The following is a 15,793-nucleotide window of genomic DNA, read 5'->3' as shown; positions in this document are numbered from 1 at the left end:
CCTCTCCCAAGCTGTCCCCGATCCCGACCGGGCTCCAGTCGCCTCCACCGCCGCCCCACGCAGCCGCCCCGCCCCCCTCACCTCTCTAACCGCCGAGATCGCCTCAACTTCCGGTTCCCGGGACCGCTCACGCGCCCGAAGCCGGTCCTGCGCCTGCGCACGCCATTCCGGCGGACAGAGGAACCAATGAGCAGCTGCGAGCGCCCAAGGCTCACTCTGCACCTGCGCACAGAATGATCAGGCCCCGCCTCGCTTTGGGCGGAGCTTCGGGTGACGCTGCGCCCTCTGGGGGCAAGTGGAGGCGTGACTGTGGAGAGTTGGTATACTCTGCCTGTGAACAGCTAATTGCATCTGTGGGTCGCCCGGACGCTGGGGTTTAGCCAAAATAGGACGCTGGCCTGAGCCCAGACACTATCAGAACACCCTCCCCGTGATTTAGTTATTATAATTCATATGTTAATGTATTAATTATTAATACATTGATGCATTCAGTTCCGTTCAGTCGCTCAGTCGTGTCCTACTCTTTGTGACCCCATGGACTGCAACACGCCAGTCTTCCTTGTCCATCACCAACTCCCGGAGCTTGCTCAAACTATGTCCATCAGTCAGTGATGCCATTCAACTATCTCGTCCTCTGTCGTCCCCTTCTCCTGTCTTCAATCTTTCCCAGCCTCAGGGTCTTTACGTTGATGTATTATAATTCACAGTCATTAGTGCAATCTATTCATGTATAATTCACCCTACCAATTCATTAATGAATAATATAATTCAACTTCCCAACTTTCTGTCTTGAAGGTCCTATGTTCTCCAGAGACAAACGCAGGGATTAGATAGTCGGTGAATGTTGAATGAATGACTACTTTAAGGAGAAAAGTGAGTCCTCTATAGTCCTAGATGGGTCAGTCATTGTGGCCTTGAGCCTCAGTTTCCATAAAACGAGGATAACGCCTACTTTTCAAGATTGTTGGTAAAAACAAATGCAAAAGTATACATAAGGTATCTAAACTTTTTTCACTATTATACATATAGGCGCTTGATAAATCAGAGAAGGCAATGGCAACCCACTCCAATACTCTTGCCTGGAAAATCCCATGGACAGAGGAGCCTGGTAGGCTGCAGTCCATGGGGTCGGGAAGAGTCGGACACGACTGAGCAGCTTCACTTTCATGCATTGGAGAAGGAAATGGCAACCCACTCCAGTGTTCTTGCCTGGAGAACCCCAGGGACGGCAGAGCCTGGTGGGCTACAGTCTGTGGGGTCGCACAGAGTCGGACATGACTGAAACGACTTAGCAGCAGCAGCAGCTTGATAAATGTTAAATCTTTCATTTTTTATATCCTTCCCATCATTCTCCTTTTTCCTTTGGATAGTGCCATGGTTAAGAAGGTACAGCTTTCATTTCTAAAATCAGTTCTAGGCACTGAGGGTACAGAAATGAACAAAACAAAGGAACTCATATTTTGGTGAGGGAGACAGACACATAGATTAAAATAAATATATACAATGTCAAGCACAACTGCATTTTCTATGGAGAAAAACAAAGCATGGAAGGAACAAGGAGTGATGCTATTTGGTCCAGTGACAGTCAGAGAAGACCTCTGCCAGAAAGTATCATTTAGGCAAAGAGCTAAAAATGTTGTTGCAGGCCATGGGGACCCCTCGGTGAGAGCATTCACGGTAGAGGAAGCAACAGAGCCAAAGACTGAGATGACCACATAACTTGGAGGGTTCAAGGGTCAGCAAGCAAGCTTGCATAGCTGGATGAAGGCTGCAGAACAGTAGGGAATGAGGTGGGAGAGAGGAGAAGAATAGAAGTGAGGACTTTGGCTTCCAATCTGAGTGACGTGGAATCCATGGGCAGAGCTCCATGTGACTTAGATTTTAACAGAGTCCTCTGGCTCCCATGTGGGGAACAGATATAGGGATTTAAGATAAGAAGAGGGGACCGGGGGCAGGCTGCCACAGTAGATGGCTGAACCAGGATTGTCGGGAGCCGTTATGGGAGGTCCCGCCCGTGACAAGGTCATGAAGAAAATACCGGGCAGTCAAGGCCGTCCGAGACCCCATCCATGACGAGGTCACGAGGAAAATACCTGACAGGCAAGGCCATCTAGGATAAGGGACCCTCCACGTTGGCCTCGGCCTCTACCCTACCCTATATTCTCCCCCCTTTCCTGCTGTTGTTCTTGTTTGCCCTGCTGCGGATTCTTGTGTTGCCTGTCGAGAGCTCTCCTGCTCCTGTTTCACTGAGTGAGGACCAACTTAAAACCCTAATTAATAAATCTCCTGGACACTGGTACCCTATGAAGGGACCAGGGATGAAGGAAATGCTTCAGTTCAAACCCTTTAGCTGGCATTCTGGCTTGTTTGATAAATGTGTGCTCTCATTGCACAAAATGCTCATGATTGTTCTAAACATCCTAAGCACAGTACACTAACAAAAGAAACTATTAAGCATAGGCCCCTTCGTGGGGTGAGAAAAGCTCCGCAAATATTATAGCCACATATACGCCTAATAGAAAATAGTTTAGATAGAGATTAGCTGGCGACTTCTTGCAGGTAATTAACTTTTAGACTAAGAGCCTGTTTTGTGCCATATCTGCTGTTTTTGAAATCCTTTGCATTTCTGTTCTGTAAAAAATGTAATCCTATCTAGTTCCCTTGGAGATGACACCTAATAGAAAGAAAATAGATTAACCACAAAAAAGACAGGGTCGGCTACTGAAGTTGCTTAAAGTTGCACCAGGTGCAAGCCATAAATTGTCAACAGGCCTGAAAGCCAAAAGATATATACATAGAGATTAACCATTAAAAAGGCCCTAATAGGCACAGAGCCCTTTGGGGGGTGAGGAAGCCCTATTAGAAAATACAAAAAATATTGTTTTAAAAGTGGTTATTAGATCAACGTTTGATTGATGTTAATGTGCTGAGGTTATGCAGTGGACACTGTTGTTAATATGGTTAAAGATATAGTAAAATAAGAGTTTAGCCCTAGTGTAAAAACAATAAGATAATTGTTAATTTTAACCAAGAGTGCTAAACAGGGGCTGCCTCTCCAGAGCCACAGAGTCTTTGTGTGTTAAACTTTTTAGAGAAATTTAGCTGAGAATTTCTGCAAAAAGACTGTCTTTTATGTTAACAGGATTGTATTTCTATTATGTTACAACCTGCTGTACCATGAGACTGCCACTTTTCTATTTTCTGCTAACCTCAAGGCCAGAAGATAATGTACAAAAAATCTATGGGAAAAGACTCTCATAAACAAAAATATATAGAGCACACCTGGTTTCGTGAAGGACAAGCTGATATAATGTTAAACTAAGTCTGTATGCTTATCTGCCCCTTAGAAATGTACCAACTTAGGGTATAAAGGCTATGGTGAAAAATAAAGCAACTGCCAGACTCTGCTGCATATTCCTGGTCTGGTCTCTTTCTTTCTCTCTCTCTCTCTCTCTCCCTAGCAGACTTGGCCCTATCAAGGCCGGTCCTACGTGTCTCTCTTTCGCCGACGCCGTTCATCCTGAGGGTTCCCCTGGATCCTGCCGGGGCTGGACCCCGGCACAGGATGATGGCAGAGAAGATAGATATTTTAAGATAGAATCTGCAGGGATTGGCTGATAAATTGGCCATGGACCGTGAGTATGAGAGAAAGAGAGATGGCCCAGGGTTCTTGGCCTGAGCGCCTGGAAATACAGAGTTGCCACCAATTGGGATGGAAAAGAAGCAGGAGGATGGCTAAAAGAGAAAATCCATACTTCTGTTTTGAGCATATTAAGTTACTTATTCTACAATGAGTTGGGATGTCAAGTGGTAAGTTGTATGTAACTATTGAATCCTTAGGAAGCAATTAGAACATCGAGGGGCCAATTGTGTCATTATCAAAAGAAGAAGGGGAAGAAATTGACTAACATCTGCTTAAAATGTACAAAAGAGAACTACAATTTTTAAAAAATGAAAATGGGAGAAAGCAAACAACATATATGAAGTTAGGAAGAAAATAACAAACTACCAATGCTAAGGCAATATTGAGTAGAAAACTTGAAACTAGTTCTTGGGAAAACTTCTAATTGGAAACCTAAAGAATTTGATACATTCATACTAAAAATAAACAAAAACCAAAGAACAAACTTAAGAACAAAAGGAGGAAGTCACAACAAACCAAAAGCAAGGTTATTTTTCATGATCAAGGGACTTTTATGGAAAATTGCTCAAAAGGACTCTCAAAGCTTTCATGAAATTGATTCTTTTTAACAAGAAGTAACACTGATGCAATAAAAAAGGAAAACAAATTTCAAAAATACAGAAGACTATTTACAAATGTACAAAGAACTCTCCTAAATGGCACCTGGCCCCAGTGGATTAACAGCAAGATTTCTTTCAACTTTTCACGAAGTTACATAAATTGTCCCAGGACAGGATTCATTTGATAAGACAATTTTGGATCATGCATGAGAATTCTGGTGGTTTAGTCTCTTAAGTTATGTCCAACTCTTTTGACCCCATGAACTGTAGCCTGCCAGGCTCCTCTGTCCTCTGTCCTCTGTCCATGGGATTTCCCAGGTAAGAATACTGGAGTGGGTTGCCATTCCCTTCTCCATGAGAATGCTGAATACAATATCAAAAATTAAAATATGTGTTGTTGACCTAATACCTGTCCCTGTATCAGATTTTTTTTAAAAAAGCAACAAAAAGATCCCAGTCATTGGGTACCTCACAATCTAGTTGGAAGAAAACAGGGTGTACACAAACATAGTTTGGCTCTTTTTAAAGTTTGGGAAGGGTGGAGGCGAGACAGAAATTAAACTAGCCCAGATGTTGTCCTTGGAAAATTTACAGGTTAGTTGGGAACTTTTGTTCCAGAAACTTGGAGAACAGAATGTTCTGTTCCCCAGGGAGGGGACTGAATCAGGGAGACCTCCCTGGAGGAAGTACTATTTGAAGAAGGCATTGAAGGAAATTTTCAGTGATCAAGAGCATGGATACTAGAGTCAGGTAAACATGGGATCCAATCTCAGCTCTATAATTTCCTTGTTGTGTGATCTTGGGCAAATGACCTCTGGGTTGTTGTAAGAATTACCTTAAAGGAGAAACTATGTGTAAAGTGCTGTCCTGGAGTTAAGAAGGTATCACTACTATGTGATTTCAAAGATCTGAACAGGTGATATTCTAGAGCAACCTTGTCCAATAGAACTTCCTGCAATGATGGAAATGTTTTATATCTGCACTGCTCATGGCAGGGCATATCAAATGTTTGTTGAATGAATAAAAGAATAAATGACAATATCATTAAGCTCCTAGATTCAGCTATGCCTGAAGCCCATCTTGTAAAATGGGATAGGAGGGTACAAACCAATTTCCCCCTAGCCTACACTTCCATCTCTGAGACCAGGTCGTGGCTAGTCGATTTCTTGCTGACCATACTTTCATCCTCACTCTGTGGCTCCTTCAGGGCCCAGCGACATGCGGCTGGCAGAGACTGGCGGAGTTGAGCCTGCCCAAAATAAAGGAAAAGCATGGGATTGAGGCAGCTGTGAGCAAGAGCCAGGCCCACCACCAAGGGTTCAGCCCGCAGGGCCTGGGCCAGGAGGCTGGAGTGTGGGGCCGCCATGGTGAGTATCAGTCCCAGCGCATGGTAGGGGGCCCAGCAGACAAAAAACCCCACCACGACGGCCAGGCCCAGTGGCCAGCAGCGTCGCGTAGCGTGACACAGGAGGGCACCATGGCAGACGACCACGACCACCAGTGGCCCCAGGAAGCCAAAAATAAACCGGATGGCCGTCACTGAGTTCTCTGCCACGGTCGAGCCACCGTAGTCCACCACACACTCCAGCCGGCGTGGGAAATGCTCCTGATGCAGCCGGCGGTAGACGGCCGAGGGCACGGTGAGCAGCAGGGCCAGCCCCCAGCATGCCCCACAGGCTGCCCGCACCCTGCATGCCCGCCTGGCTGCACCCCACCAGATGGGCCTGAGGGCCAGCAGGCAGAGGTCCGTGCTGAGAGTGGCCAGGAGGAGGACGCTGGCATACATGGACAGCAGGATGACAGAGGGCAGGGTCCGGCAGCCCACTGCCCCGTACAGCCAATGGCCTTTGTGGGCAACCGACACCGCCAGGATGGGGAGAGACAGACAGCAGAGCAGGTCCGCTACGGCCAGTTGGAGGAACCAGATGGCACTGATCCTCTGGCGGGCCTCTTTCCAGGTCACCCAGGCCATCATGGCATTGCCCGGCACCCCCACCAGGAAGACAGCGGCATACAGCAGGAGTGGGGTCGCGTGGAGGAGGTCAACGGAGATGCAGGAGCCATCAGCGCAGTCCACCGGGAGATCCGGAATGTCGCCGTAATCCCCATACTCGTTGCCGAGAGAAGTGTTCTCCATCCAGGCTGCAGACACCTGCAAAGGCGAGCGATGGTGTGAAAACTCAGAGATGAGAACTCTCAGGCCCTCGGAATCCTGGTGGATAGGAACCCCAGCCCGTTAGCATTTTGGAAATCAGGACAGGACAACATTAGAACTCCAGGACAGGATACTGTCAGAACTCCAGGGCAGGGCTTCCCTGGTGACTCGGTGGTAACGAATCCACCCACCAATGCAGGAGACGCGGGGTTCCACCCCTGGTGCGGGAAGATCTCACGTGCCACGGAGCAACTAATCCCATGCTCCACAACTATTGGGCCTGTCGGTGCTCTAAAGCCCAGAAGCCACGGTTACTGAGCTCATGATCCACATCAAGAGAAACCACTGCAATGAGAAGCCAGGGCCCCGAAACTGAAAAGTAGCCCCCACTCACAGCAACTAGAGAAAAACCTGCATAGCAACAAAGACTGAACACCGTCAAAATAAATAAATAACTACAAGGGGGAAAAAAAAACTCCAGCACATTAGAATCTTGGAATTCTAAAATGTTACAGTTAAAAAAAAATAAAATGTTACAAATACAAATGTTTCAAAAATAAAATGTTAAGAACCCCAGCTTATTAACGTCTTGGAATTCTAGAATATCACCATGTTAGAATTCTAGCATGCTAAAAATCTTAGAATTCCAAAATACTAAATTCTTAGAATTTAGTAGCTAGCTAGCCATTTATTGCTTGGAATTCTAGCCCTGTCCAATCGAACTTTCAGTGTTGATGGAAATAGTCCACATCTGTGGTCCAATACAGTAACTGCCAGCCACATGTGGCTACTGGGTATTTGAAATGGGAGCCAAGGTGACTGAGAAACTAAACTTTCTATCTTATTCCATTTTCATTGATTTAAATAGCTACACGTGACTAGTGGCTCTGGTGAAGTTCTAGAGCATTGAACACTAGCCAGTAAGCGAACTGGAACTCTAGAATCTAAATTATTGGAACTTGAATATTCATCAAGATGATGGTGAACGTGAAAGTGTTAATCACTCAGTCATGTCTGACTCAGTGTGACCCCATGGATGGCATGTAGCCCGCCAGGCTCCTCTGTCTATGGAATTCTCTAGGCAAGAATACTGGAGTGGGTTGCCCTTCCCTTCTCCAGGGGCTCTTCTCAACCCAGGGATCCAACTCAGGTTTCCTGCATTACAAGGAACTTTTAATTCCTTATAGTGGAATTTTAAATGAGGGATCAAGGAAGGCCTCTCTGAAAAGGTGATATTTGAGCAAAACCAGAAAGGAGGGGACGGAGGGCAGGAGGAGAATGGGGGGCAGGGACAGAGGGCGAGATGGTTGGATGACATCATCGACTCAATGGACATGAGTTTGAGCAGACTCTGGGAGGTAGTGAAGGACAAGGAAGCCTGGTGGGCTGCAGTCCATGGGGTCGAAAAGAGTCGGACAAGGACTGAACAACAGCGACAAGAAAGGAGGTGGGGAGGGAGCTGTGTGCTGATCTGGGAGAAGCGAATCTCAGGCAGAGGAAAGAGCCAGTGCAAATGCCCTAAGGCGGGAACATGATGGTGCCTGTTAGAACTCCATCTCCTGTGAAATAGATGGAAGGTAAAAACAGAGATATCAGTGCCTACATAGGTACTGTAAGCTCTTCATCTTTTATTCTGCATGAGATGGGAGCCATGGGAAGGTGCTGAGCAGAGAAATGACATTGTCTACCATAGCAATGAGAATCATAACTACTACTACTGCAACCCAGGTCTCCGGTGTTGCAGGCAGACTCTTTACCATCTGAGCCACCAGGAAATCCCCTTTCATTATTATTATTATTGTTAAGCACCATCTACTGAGTACTTTGTGTTCTGTGCCAGGCATTGCTCCAAGCCCCTTTACATATTATATCATTTAGTCCTTCTAACAACTCTCTGATTTTCACACCATTGTTAGACCCATTCTGCAGACAAGAAAACTGAGGCCATAGAGAAGTTAAGGAACTTACCGAAGGTGGCTCAGCTAAGCAAGTAACAGAGCTGAGTTTCAAACTGTGTTAATTAGTCCCACTCTGAAACTCCAGGCCCTAGAACATCACCATCCAAAAGTCTTAGGTTCGGGAGAGTTGGAAGGCCGGACAGCCAGTGACCCTGAGCAGACCCGGCCTCTGTGACTTTGAGTGCACAGTTTCGGCCGGCTCTCTCTCTGGGTTTCCTCATCTGAGAAGCTAGTCATGGAGATGAGCCTAGCTCACCAGTTTGGGGAGGCTTTGAAGAGCCAATATGTGTAAAGCTTGTTTTACAGATCAAGGGCTCAGGTAGAAAATAGACTCGTCCGCATGATGTCATAATAACCTGACCCTGCAGCTCTCTGCTGACTTTTTTGGGCTGACTGGCCCTCCGCAGGGCATCAGCTGGAGTTGACACAACAGGAAGGGCAGAAGGGAAGTTGGGGCACTCCCCTTCCCTCTTCTCCCTCCCACCACGCCTTCTCCCCTCCTCCATGCCAAGTAGCTGCTAAAAGGCCAAGCCAGTGTGTGTGTGTGTGTGTGTGTGTGAAGTTTGGCACTTCGCTTTCATATTATCTTCATCTCTAAAATGAAGCCATGTGCATGCTTTAAAAATTCAAACCCTCAGGACTTCCCCGGTGGTCCAGTGGTTAAGACGCCGCACTTCTTCAGCAGGGGGCAAGAGTTCAATCCCTGGTTGGGGAACTAAGATCCCACACACGCTATACATTGTGGCCAAAAAACAAAAAAAGAAGAAGTGCAGAATCTCAGGCCCCTCCCCAGACCTACCAAATCGGAATCTGCATTTCAACAGAATAAAAATTCAAGCCCTCACCAGCTGTGTGGCTTTGGGCAAGCCACCAAACCTCTCTGTGTCTCAGCTTCCTCGTCTGCAAAAATGAGAACAGCAGACTCACCTTAGAGGGTGTTAGGTGAATTCATCAACTGAATAGGTGCCTCGTCCACCGTGAGCTTTAAGAAGTGTGTTGGCCGCTTGGTCCCAGATCCACATGTACCCTCTCCTGCCACCCTGAGACTCCACCCTTCCTGGCTCTTCCTGGTTCAAATCTGAGTTTTCCTTGTGTAAGCAACTCAGTCAGTCAGTATTTCCCTTTTAACACATTAAACAGAAATCCAAACATTCCCTGTACCATTGCTTAATCTTTTCCATTTAATGTCTCTCTACTTTCCCTATATGGACACAAATCAACTCCTTTCTTCACAATAAGATCAAAATCAATCCATGGGCTGGGTGTGTCACGCTTATTAACCAGCCACAGACTAAAGGACATTTAAGGAGCATCGTGGGTAGCATTATTATCTTCTGATTTTATACACCAAATGAATTCTATTTCTCTGTTTATACCTATGTGTGTGCTTAGTCACTCAGTCACGTCTGATTCTTTGCGACCCCATGGACTGCAGCTGCCAGGCTCCTCTGTCCATGGCGATTCTCCAGACAAGAATATTAGAGTGGGTTGCCAAGCCCTCCTCCAAGGATCTTCCCAATCCAGGGATCGAACCCAGGTCTCCTGTATGGCAGGCAGATTCTTTACTGCCTGAGCTACCAGGGAAGCCCAAGAATACTGGAGTGGGTAGGCTAACTCTTCTCCAGGGGCTCTTCCCAGCCCAGAAATCGAACTGGGGTCTCCTGTATTGCAGGAGGATCTTTTACCAACTGAGCTATACCAAGGAAGCCCACCTGAGTGTGATAATTTTAGTATATGGGGATCCCTTGACAGAAGCTTTCTGTTGACCTGCCTGAGTAAATTCCAAGAGTCTGGGATTCCGATGCAGATTCCATTGCGATGGTATTAAGATTCCACTCCTGAAATTCTAGTTCTGATTCCCAGATGCTGAAAATAATGAGTCTATATAACCAGGATTGGGAAAATGCCCCCCTCCCTTCTCCCCTCCATCCTTACCGTCTCTTGAGGAATGGTCCCCAGTTGGGCCAGATGCCACAGGGGAGCAAGATCCAGGCTGACAGCCAAGACCTGGGACGTCTGAAGTCTCTCCCCCGATGTCTGGCAGCTAATGGATTTCTGCAAGCCAGTTCCCGGAGCTCCTAGGGGATTCCGCCAGGCGCTGTCACCTCACAGGTCCCAGCCGACACTCTTAAGCAGGGAAAAACAGGATTGGCCTTTTCCTATTCCAGCTAGTGTCTGTCCTGGATTCTTCCTATGACTCACACATCCCAAAATTACTGGGCAGCGGGCAAAGGTGGGTGGGAGCTGACCCAGTGTCCCCAGCACCAATCTCTAAGTCACCAGCTTCCTGGAAGCCAGATAGATCTACATGTGGCTTGACCTTTGGGGTCTGGGGGTCTTGGCCTAGACTCGTCGTCCCAGCAGGGCTCTCTGAGGTCTTCCCCACCAAGTCCCCACGGCCCACTACCCCCACCCCCTCCCGGACTCCAACTCAGCCCCTCCCCTCCCTTCTGCCCTCTGCAGAGCCTTGAAGACCAGTATACCTCCCGCCTCCCACGTTCTGAGGGAGACAGCTCAAGGTCACAGCCTCCAGTAAAAGGCCAAGGGCGCCCAGCACAAGGCCTGAGGCGTCAGAGGCAGACAAAACACAAACAAGTCCTATCCGTCTGTGGGCCTCTGTTTTCCCTCTTTAAAATGGGAAGGTTGGGGGACATCCCTGGTGGTTCAGCGGTTAGAATACTGCGCTTTCACTTCCGAGGTTCGAGGTTCGATCCTGGGTCAGGGATCTAAGATCCTGCAAGCTGCACAACTTGGCCAAAAACTTAACAAATTATAATAATAAATAAAATCGGAAGATTTTGAGCATAGTGGTTCCTAACCTCCCTCCCAGCATAGCACAGAGTCTGAGAACATGGATTTGAGAGCCAGAGCAATACGATACACATTCTAGGTTCCCCATTGACGAGCTTCTCAGGCCTCAACCCTTCTGAGCCTCAATTTCCTCATCTGTGAAATGGACATTTTAGCTGTGAACATTAAATGGATGAAAAGATTTAAAATACACACAATAGCACCTGGCACACAGGAGATGCTGGGTACACATTTGTTAAATTAGCAACAATAAAAAGCATATGCTATCAATTCTTAAAAGCTACATTTTAGACAGAAAGGCTTAGCAAGAGGAAGTGACCCTTATTCCAGCCTCAGAACACTTTATTCAGTGGTTTTGGTGTTTGCGCCAATGAGTGTGTGCTTCAGAGGTTGAGGGGATATATTTATACATTTCTTTTGTTGTTGTTTGGAGAAGAAACTCCCGTTGGTAGCGGAAGTTGTTTTGGGGTCAAAGACTCGAAGTGTGAGCCAGGATGTCTCTGGGCAACCCAGTCTTGGTTGAGCCTGACCCAGACCACCCCCTCCCACCACCTTCGTCCCCCACATCCCGCCAGCCCTAAGCCCCCTGTGGGAACCTGCCCTGGTCAGAAAGAGAAACTAACATGGGAGAAGTCCCAGGAGGTGGGGGCAGTTATGGGAGGGGACATTGTCCTTTATCAGCTCAAACCTCCTCTGATCTTGAGGTTACAGAGTGTATTTCTCAGATCACTTAAACTCCTTGGTCACTGAGTCCCAGGCAACTGTTTCTTGGACTCTAGGAAGCTAAGGTTTGCTGCTGTCTCTGGACCTGGAGGTTCTTATCTAGGGATCTGGGGGATGCTGTGAATGGAGACAGGGACACAGATGTTATAAAAAGTCAGGGGTCATTTAGGGAGTGGGGTTCCTTTTACAGACGCCCTATGAGATGCTGAGTATTGGCCCCTCAACACTGGATACAATGAGGACATCTTAGAAGTCCGAATCTTTGCAGCCCCATGGACTGTAGCTCGCCAGGCTCATCTGCCCATGGAATTTTCCAGGCACTAATACTGCAGTGGATTGCCATGCCCTCCTCCAGGGGATCTTCCTGACCCAGGGATGGAACCCTCATCTCTTGAGTCTCCTACATTGGGAGGCAGATTCTTTATCATTAGCACCACCTGGGAAGCCCTCTAGAAGTTTGTTCAATTCACCCATATCAAATTTGTCATTTTTTGTGAGTCATAATAGGTTGAAGTCTGGCACATCTGTGGCAACAGAAAGCAGATTAATGATGGCCAGAACCTGAGAGGAAGAGGGGGATGTGAATGGAAAGTTACTGCTTAATGGGTTCTTTCTTTTGGGGTGATGAAAATGTTCTAGACGGACTTCCCTGGTGGTCCAGGGATTTAGACTCCATGCTCCGCATGCAGGGGGCGCGAGTTCAATCCCTGGTCAGGGAACAAGATCCCACATGATGCACAGTATGGCCAAATATATATAAAATATATATTAAATTTTAAATATAAAATTTAAATATATAAAAATTTAAATTTTAAAAATAAAATGTGTGTGTTTTTTTTTTAAAGTGTTCTGGAACTAGTTACAGATAGTAGTCTGTTACAAATAGCACTGGTTAGAAATAGTAGTCAGAGTTGCACAACATTGTGGATGTACTAAATGTTACTAATGGTGAGTTTTACATTATGCATATCATACAATTTTTTTAAAATAATAAGCTGTTATACCCCCTCACCCCAACATAGGATGGAGTTTGGTAATTTCATAAAGTTCAGCCTAATGGGACTACTCTAGTGGTTTACTTGGTGAAGAATCCACCTGCAAAATGCAGGAGACCAGGGTTCAATCCCCAGGTCCATTAGATCCCCTGGAGAAGGAAATGGAAACCCACTCCAGTATTCTTGCCTGGAGAACCCCAGGGACAGAAGAGCCTGGTGGGCTACAGTCCATAGGGTCACAAGAGTCAAACATAACTTAGGGACTAAACCACCAGCATAGGCTAATAGAATTCCAGAAGCCCAAAAGGGTGAGTGGCCCAGACGGGGAAACCAGTCTCTTTTGAACAATATATATTATTTCAAGATATCTGATGAATGAAAAAGAGTGTTTGTAACATGTGAAGTAAAAAGTACAACACTTTCCTTTCGGCAGCTCGCGGCGGCAAGATGGCCGTGGAAATTTCCAAGAAGAGGAAGTTTGTCGCTGATGGCATCTTCAAAGCTGAACTGAACGAGTTTCTCACTCGGGAGCTGGCTGAAGATGGGTACTCTGGAGTTGAGGTCCGAGTTACACCAACCAGGACAGAAATCATTATCCTGGCCACCAGGACACAGAATGTACTTGGTGAGAAGGGCTGGCGGATCCGGGAGTTGACTGCTGTGGTTCAGAAGAGATTTGGCTTCTCTGAAGGGAGTGTAGAGCTTTATGCTGAAAAGGTAGCCAGAGGACTGTGTGCCATTGCCCAGGCAGAATCTTTGTGTTACAAGCTCCTAGGAGGCCTTGCTGTGCAGAGGGCCTGCTGTGGTGTGCTGCGGTTCATCATGGAGAGTGGGGCCAAAGGCTGCGAGGTCGTGGTGTCTGGGAAACTTCAAGGACAGAGGGCTAAATCCATGAAGTTTGTGGATGGCCTCATGATCCACAGTGGGGACCCTGTTAACTACTACATTCACACTGCCGTGGGCCATGTGCTGCTCAGACAGGGTGTGCTGGGCATCAAGGTAAAGATCATGCTGCCTTGGGACCCAACTGGTAAGACTGGCCCTAAGAAGCCTCTGCCTGATCACGTGAGCATTGTGGTACCCAAAGATGAAATACTGCCCACCACCCCCATCTCTGAACAGAAGGGTGGGAAGCCAGAGCCGCCTGCCATGCCCCAGCCGGTACCCACAGCATAATAGGTCTCCTTGGCCGCTGGATCTGGAATCTGAATGTTGCTCTGCAAAGACCTTTAATAAAATCTTTTTAAAAGACAAAAAAAAAAAAAAAAAAGTACAACAAATAAGCAGCTGTAAAAATCACCATCCAGCTTAGAATCTGAATTTATAGATCAAGAGTAAATTTTTTGGTGAGGGAACTGAGAGTAAATATGTTAGTTTTTGTGGGTCAAGAGGTCTTTCATACTCTCTGGTAGAATGAAAGTGGCCACAGATTGAACAGCATGGCTGTTTTCCAATAAAACTTTATTCACAAAAACAAGCAACAGGTGGGATTTGGTCCACAGGCTGGAGTTTGCTGATGCCTGAGCTAGGTAAAAGACTCTGAAGCCTAAACTGTTGAAACCACAGACTCTCAGAACGTTGGAATCACAGGCTATTTGACCCAAGGGATCCTACAATGTTAGCCACACGCTATTTTAATCACAGGATTCTAGAATGTCACACCAGAATCTTCACATGTTAGAAGTACAAACTTCAGCAGTTAGATGTTAGAATTTTGTAGATGATCTGAACATTAATCAAGGAATTATAGCCCTGAGCTGTCCAATATGGTAGCCACTGGCTGCTTGAGATTGCTGAGCATTTAAAATGAGGTGGATCTGAAATGAGAGATGCTGTGAGGGAAAACTACATACCAGATTTCAAAGACTTGGTGTGAAGAAAAAACAAGAATGTGAACTCTCTCAATAACTTTTTGTACTGATCATATTTTGAAATGATAGTACTTGAAATATATTCGGTTCAACAAAATATAGCATTCAATTATCTTACCTGATTCTTTTTGTTTCTCTTTGCTTGTCTCTTGCTTGGATGCTGAAAAAATCTAAAATTATGTGCGTGGTTCATGTCATATTCCTATCAGACAACACGAATCTGAAGTAATACCATCCTGGAGGTTGGAGATGGGGGTACTTGAGAAGGTCACATGGCCCAGATGCAGGGGGGTAGGGAGCTCTGCCCTCCAGGGCTTGGGGAGTCAGAGCTGAGCAACAGGTGGGGGCATGACAGGGTTGGGGGGGCGGAGGTAGGAACACAGCCAACTCAGCCAAACCCATCACCCACTCTTTCCCCACCACTTCCTCTTTGGTACTTGTTGACCCAGCAGATTCCTTGAGCTTCCGATTTCACAATCGCCTAGCCCGTCAACCCACTTCCCTCCTGGGCAGTGCTGATCAACTCCAGGGCTTGGAAAAGCCACATGGATCCCACATGTTGGTATCCAAGTGTTTCTAGAAGACCACTGTGAAGCCCAGCTTCTGGAAAGCAACTCCTCTCCAAATCAGGGTGAAAAAAAAGACCCCAGTGCCTACAGCCTATTCCTCCAACCTAGGAAAGCCAGAGGGTGGCCAGGAACAGGGATGGAGCACAGGGATGGGGAGATGGGAGGAAGAAGTTAAGGAGGGCTGCCTGGAGGAGGCTGCACTCTGAAGGAAGGTAGAACAGCAACAAGGGTGGTCTTTTAAAAACAGACCAGGCAGCCGGGAGACCAGGCAGGAGAAAAGGTAAGGACCCAAGTGGGAGAGGATGCAGGGCTTGAACCAGGCAAGATGTGGAATGGGAAGAGGATGGCTTCCAGAGTGGGTCCCAAGTGAGGCTTGGTGACTACGTGGACCATGTGGGCACACCCTTGAGTTGGGGATGAAAAGGGAGGGGGATGTTTGGGAGAAGACGTTGAGATCATTTTGAGTGAA

General features: G+C 46.8%; 2 protein-coding genes across 4 annotated transcripts; one reads left to right on the top strand and one right to left on the bottom strand.

Annotated features, from left to right (window-relative positions):
- Positions 1-4,170: 4,170 nt before the first annotated feature.
- C5AR2 (complement C5a receptor 2) lies at positions 4,171-15,113 on the bottom strand. 3 transcript variants are annotated; one of them, XM_043435528.1, is made up of 3 exons: positions 14,874-15,113; positions 10,291-10,482; positions 4,171-6,394 (listed from the first exon to the last, which is right to left on the bottom strand). In XM_043435528.1, exon 3 carries the CDS (start codon positions 6,377-6,379, stop codon positions 5,366-5,368), a length of 1,014 nt encoding a protein of 337 aa, XP_043291463.1. In that variant the 5' UTR covers positions 6,380-6,394; positions 10,291-10,482; positions 14,874-15,113; the 3' UTR covers positions 4,171-5,365. The 3 variants fall into 3 exon arrangements, with proteins under 3 accessions (XP_043291463.1, XP_043291465.1, XP_043291464.1); XM_043435530.1 differs by lacking the exons at positions 10,291-10,482; positions 14,874-15,113 and adding an exon at positions 9,283-9,394; XM_043435529.1 differs by lacking the exons at positions 10,291-10,482; positions 14,874-15,113 and adding an exon at positions 8,366-8,728.
- LOC122420398 (40S ribosomal protein S3-like) lies at positions 13,309-14,071 on the top strand. The gene has a single exon (XM_043435531.1). The coding sequence runs from the start codon at positions 13,332-13,334 to the stop codon at positions 14,058-14,060; it is 729 nt and encodes a 242-aa protein (XP_043291466.1). The 5' UTR covers positions 13,309-13,331; the 3' UTR covers positions 14,061-14,071.
- Positions 15,114-15,793: the final 680 nt, after the last annotated feature.

The sequence above is a fragment of the Cervus canadensis genome, chromosome 18 (genome assembly GCF_019320065.1).
Source record: "Cervus canadensis isolate Bull #8, Minnesota chromosome 18, ASM1932006v1, whole genome shotgun sequence".
In the NCBI taxonomy this organism is placed as follows: Eukaryota; Metazoa; Chordata; class Mammalia; order Artiodactyla; family Cervidae; genus Cervus; species Cervus canadensis.
This window is presented reverse-complemented; position numbering and strand designations above follow the sequence as displayed.

Coding starts and splice junctions, on each gene's coding strand:
- C5AR2 (XM_043435528.1), bottom strand. CDS start 6,379: ATGGAGAACACTTCTCTCGGCAACGAGTATGGGGATTACGGCGACATT.
- LOC122420398 (XM_043435531.1), top strand. CDS start 13,332: ATGGCCGTGGAAATTTCCAAGAAGAGGAAGTTTGTCGCTGATGGCATC.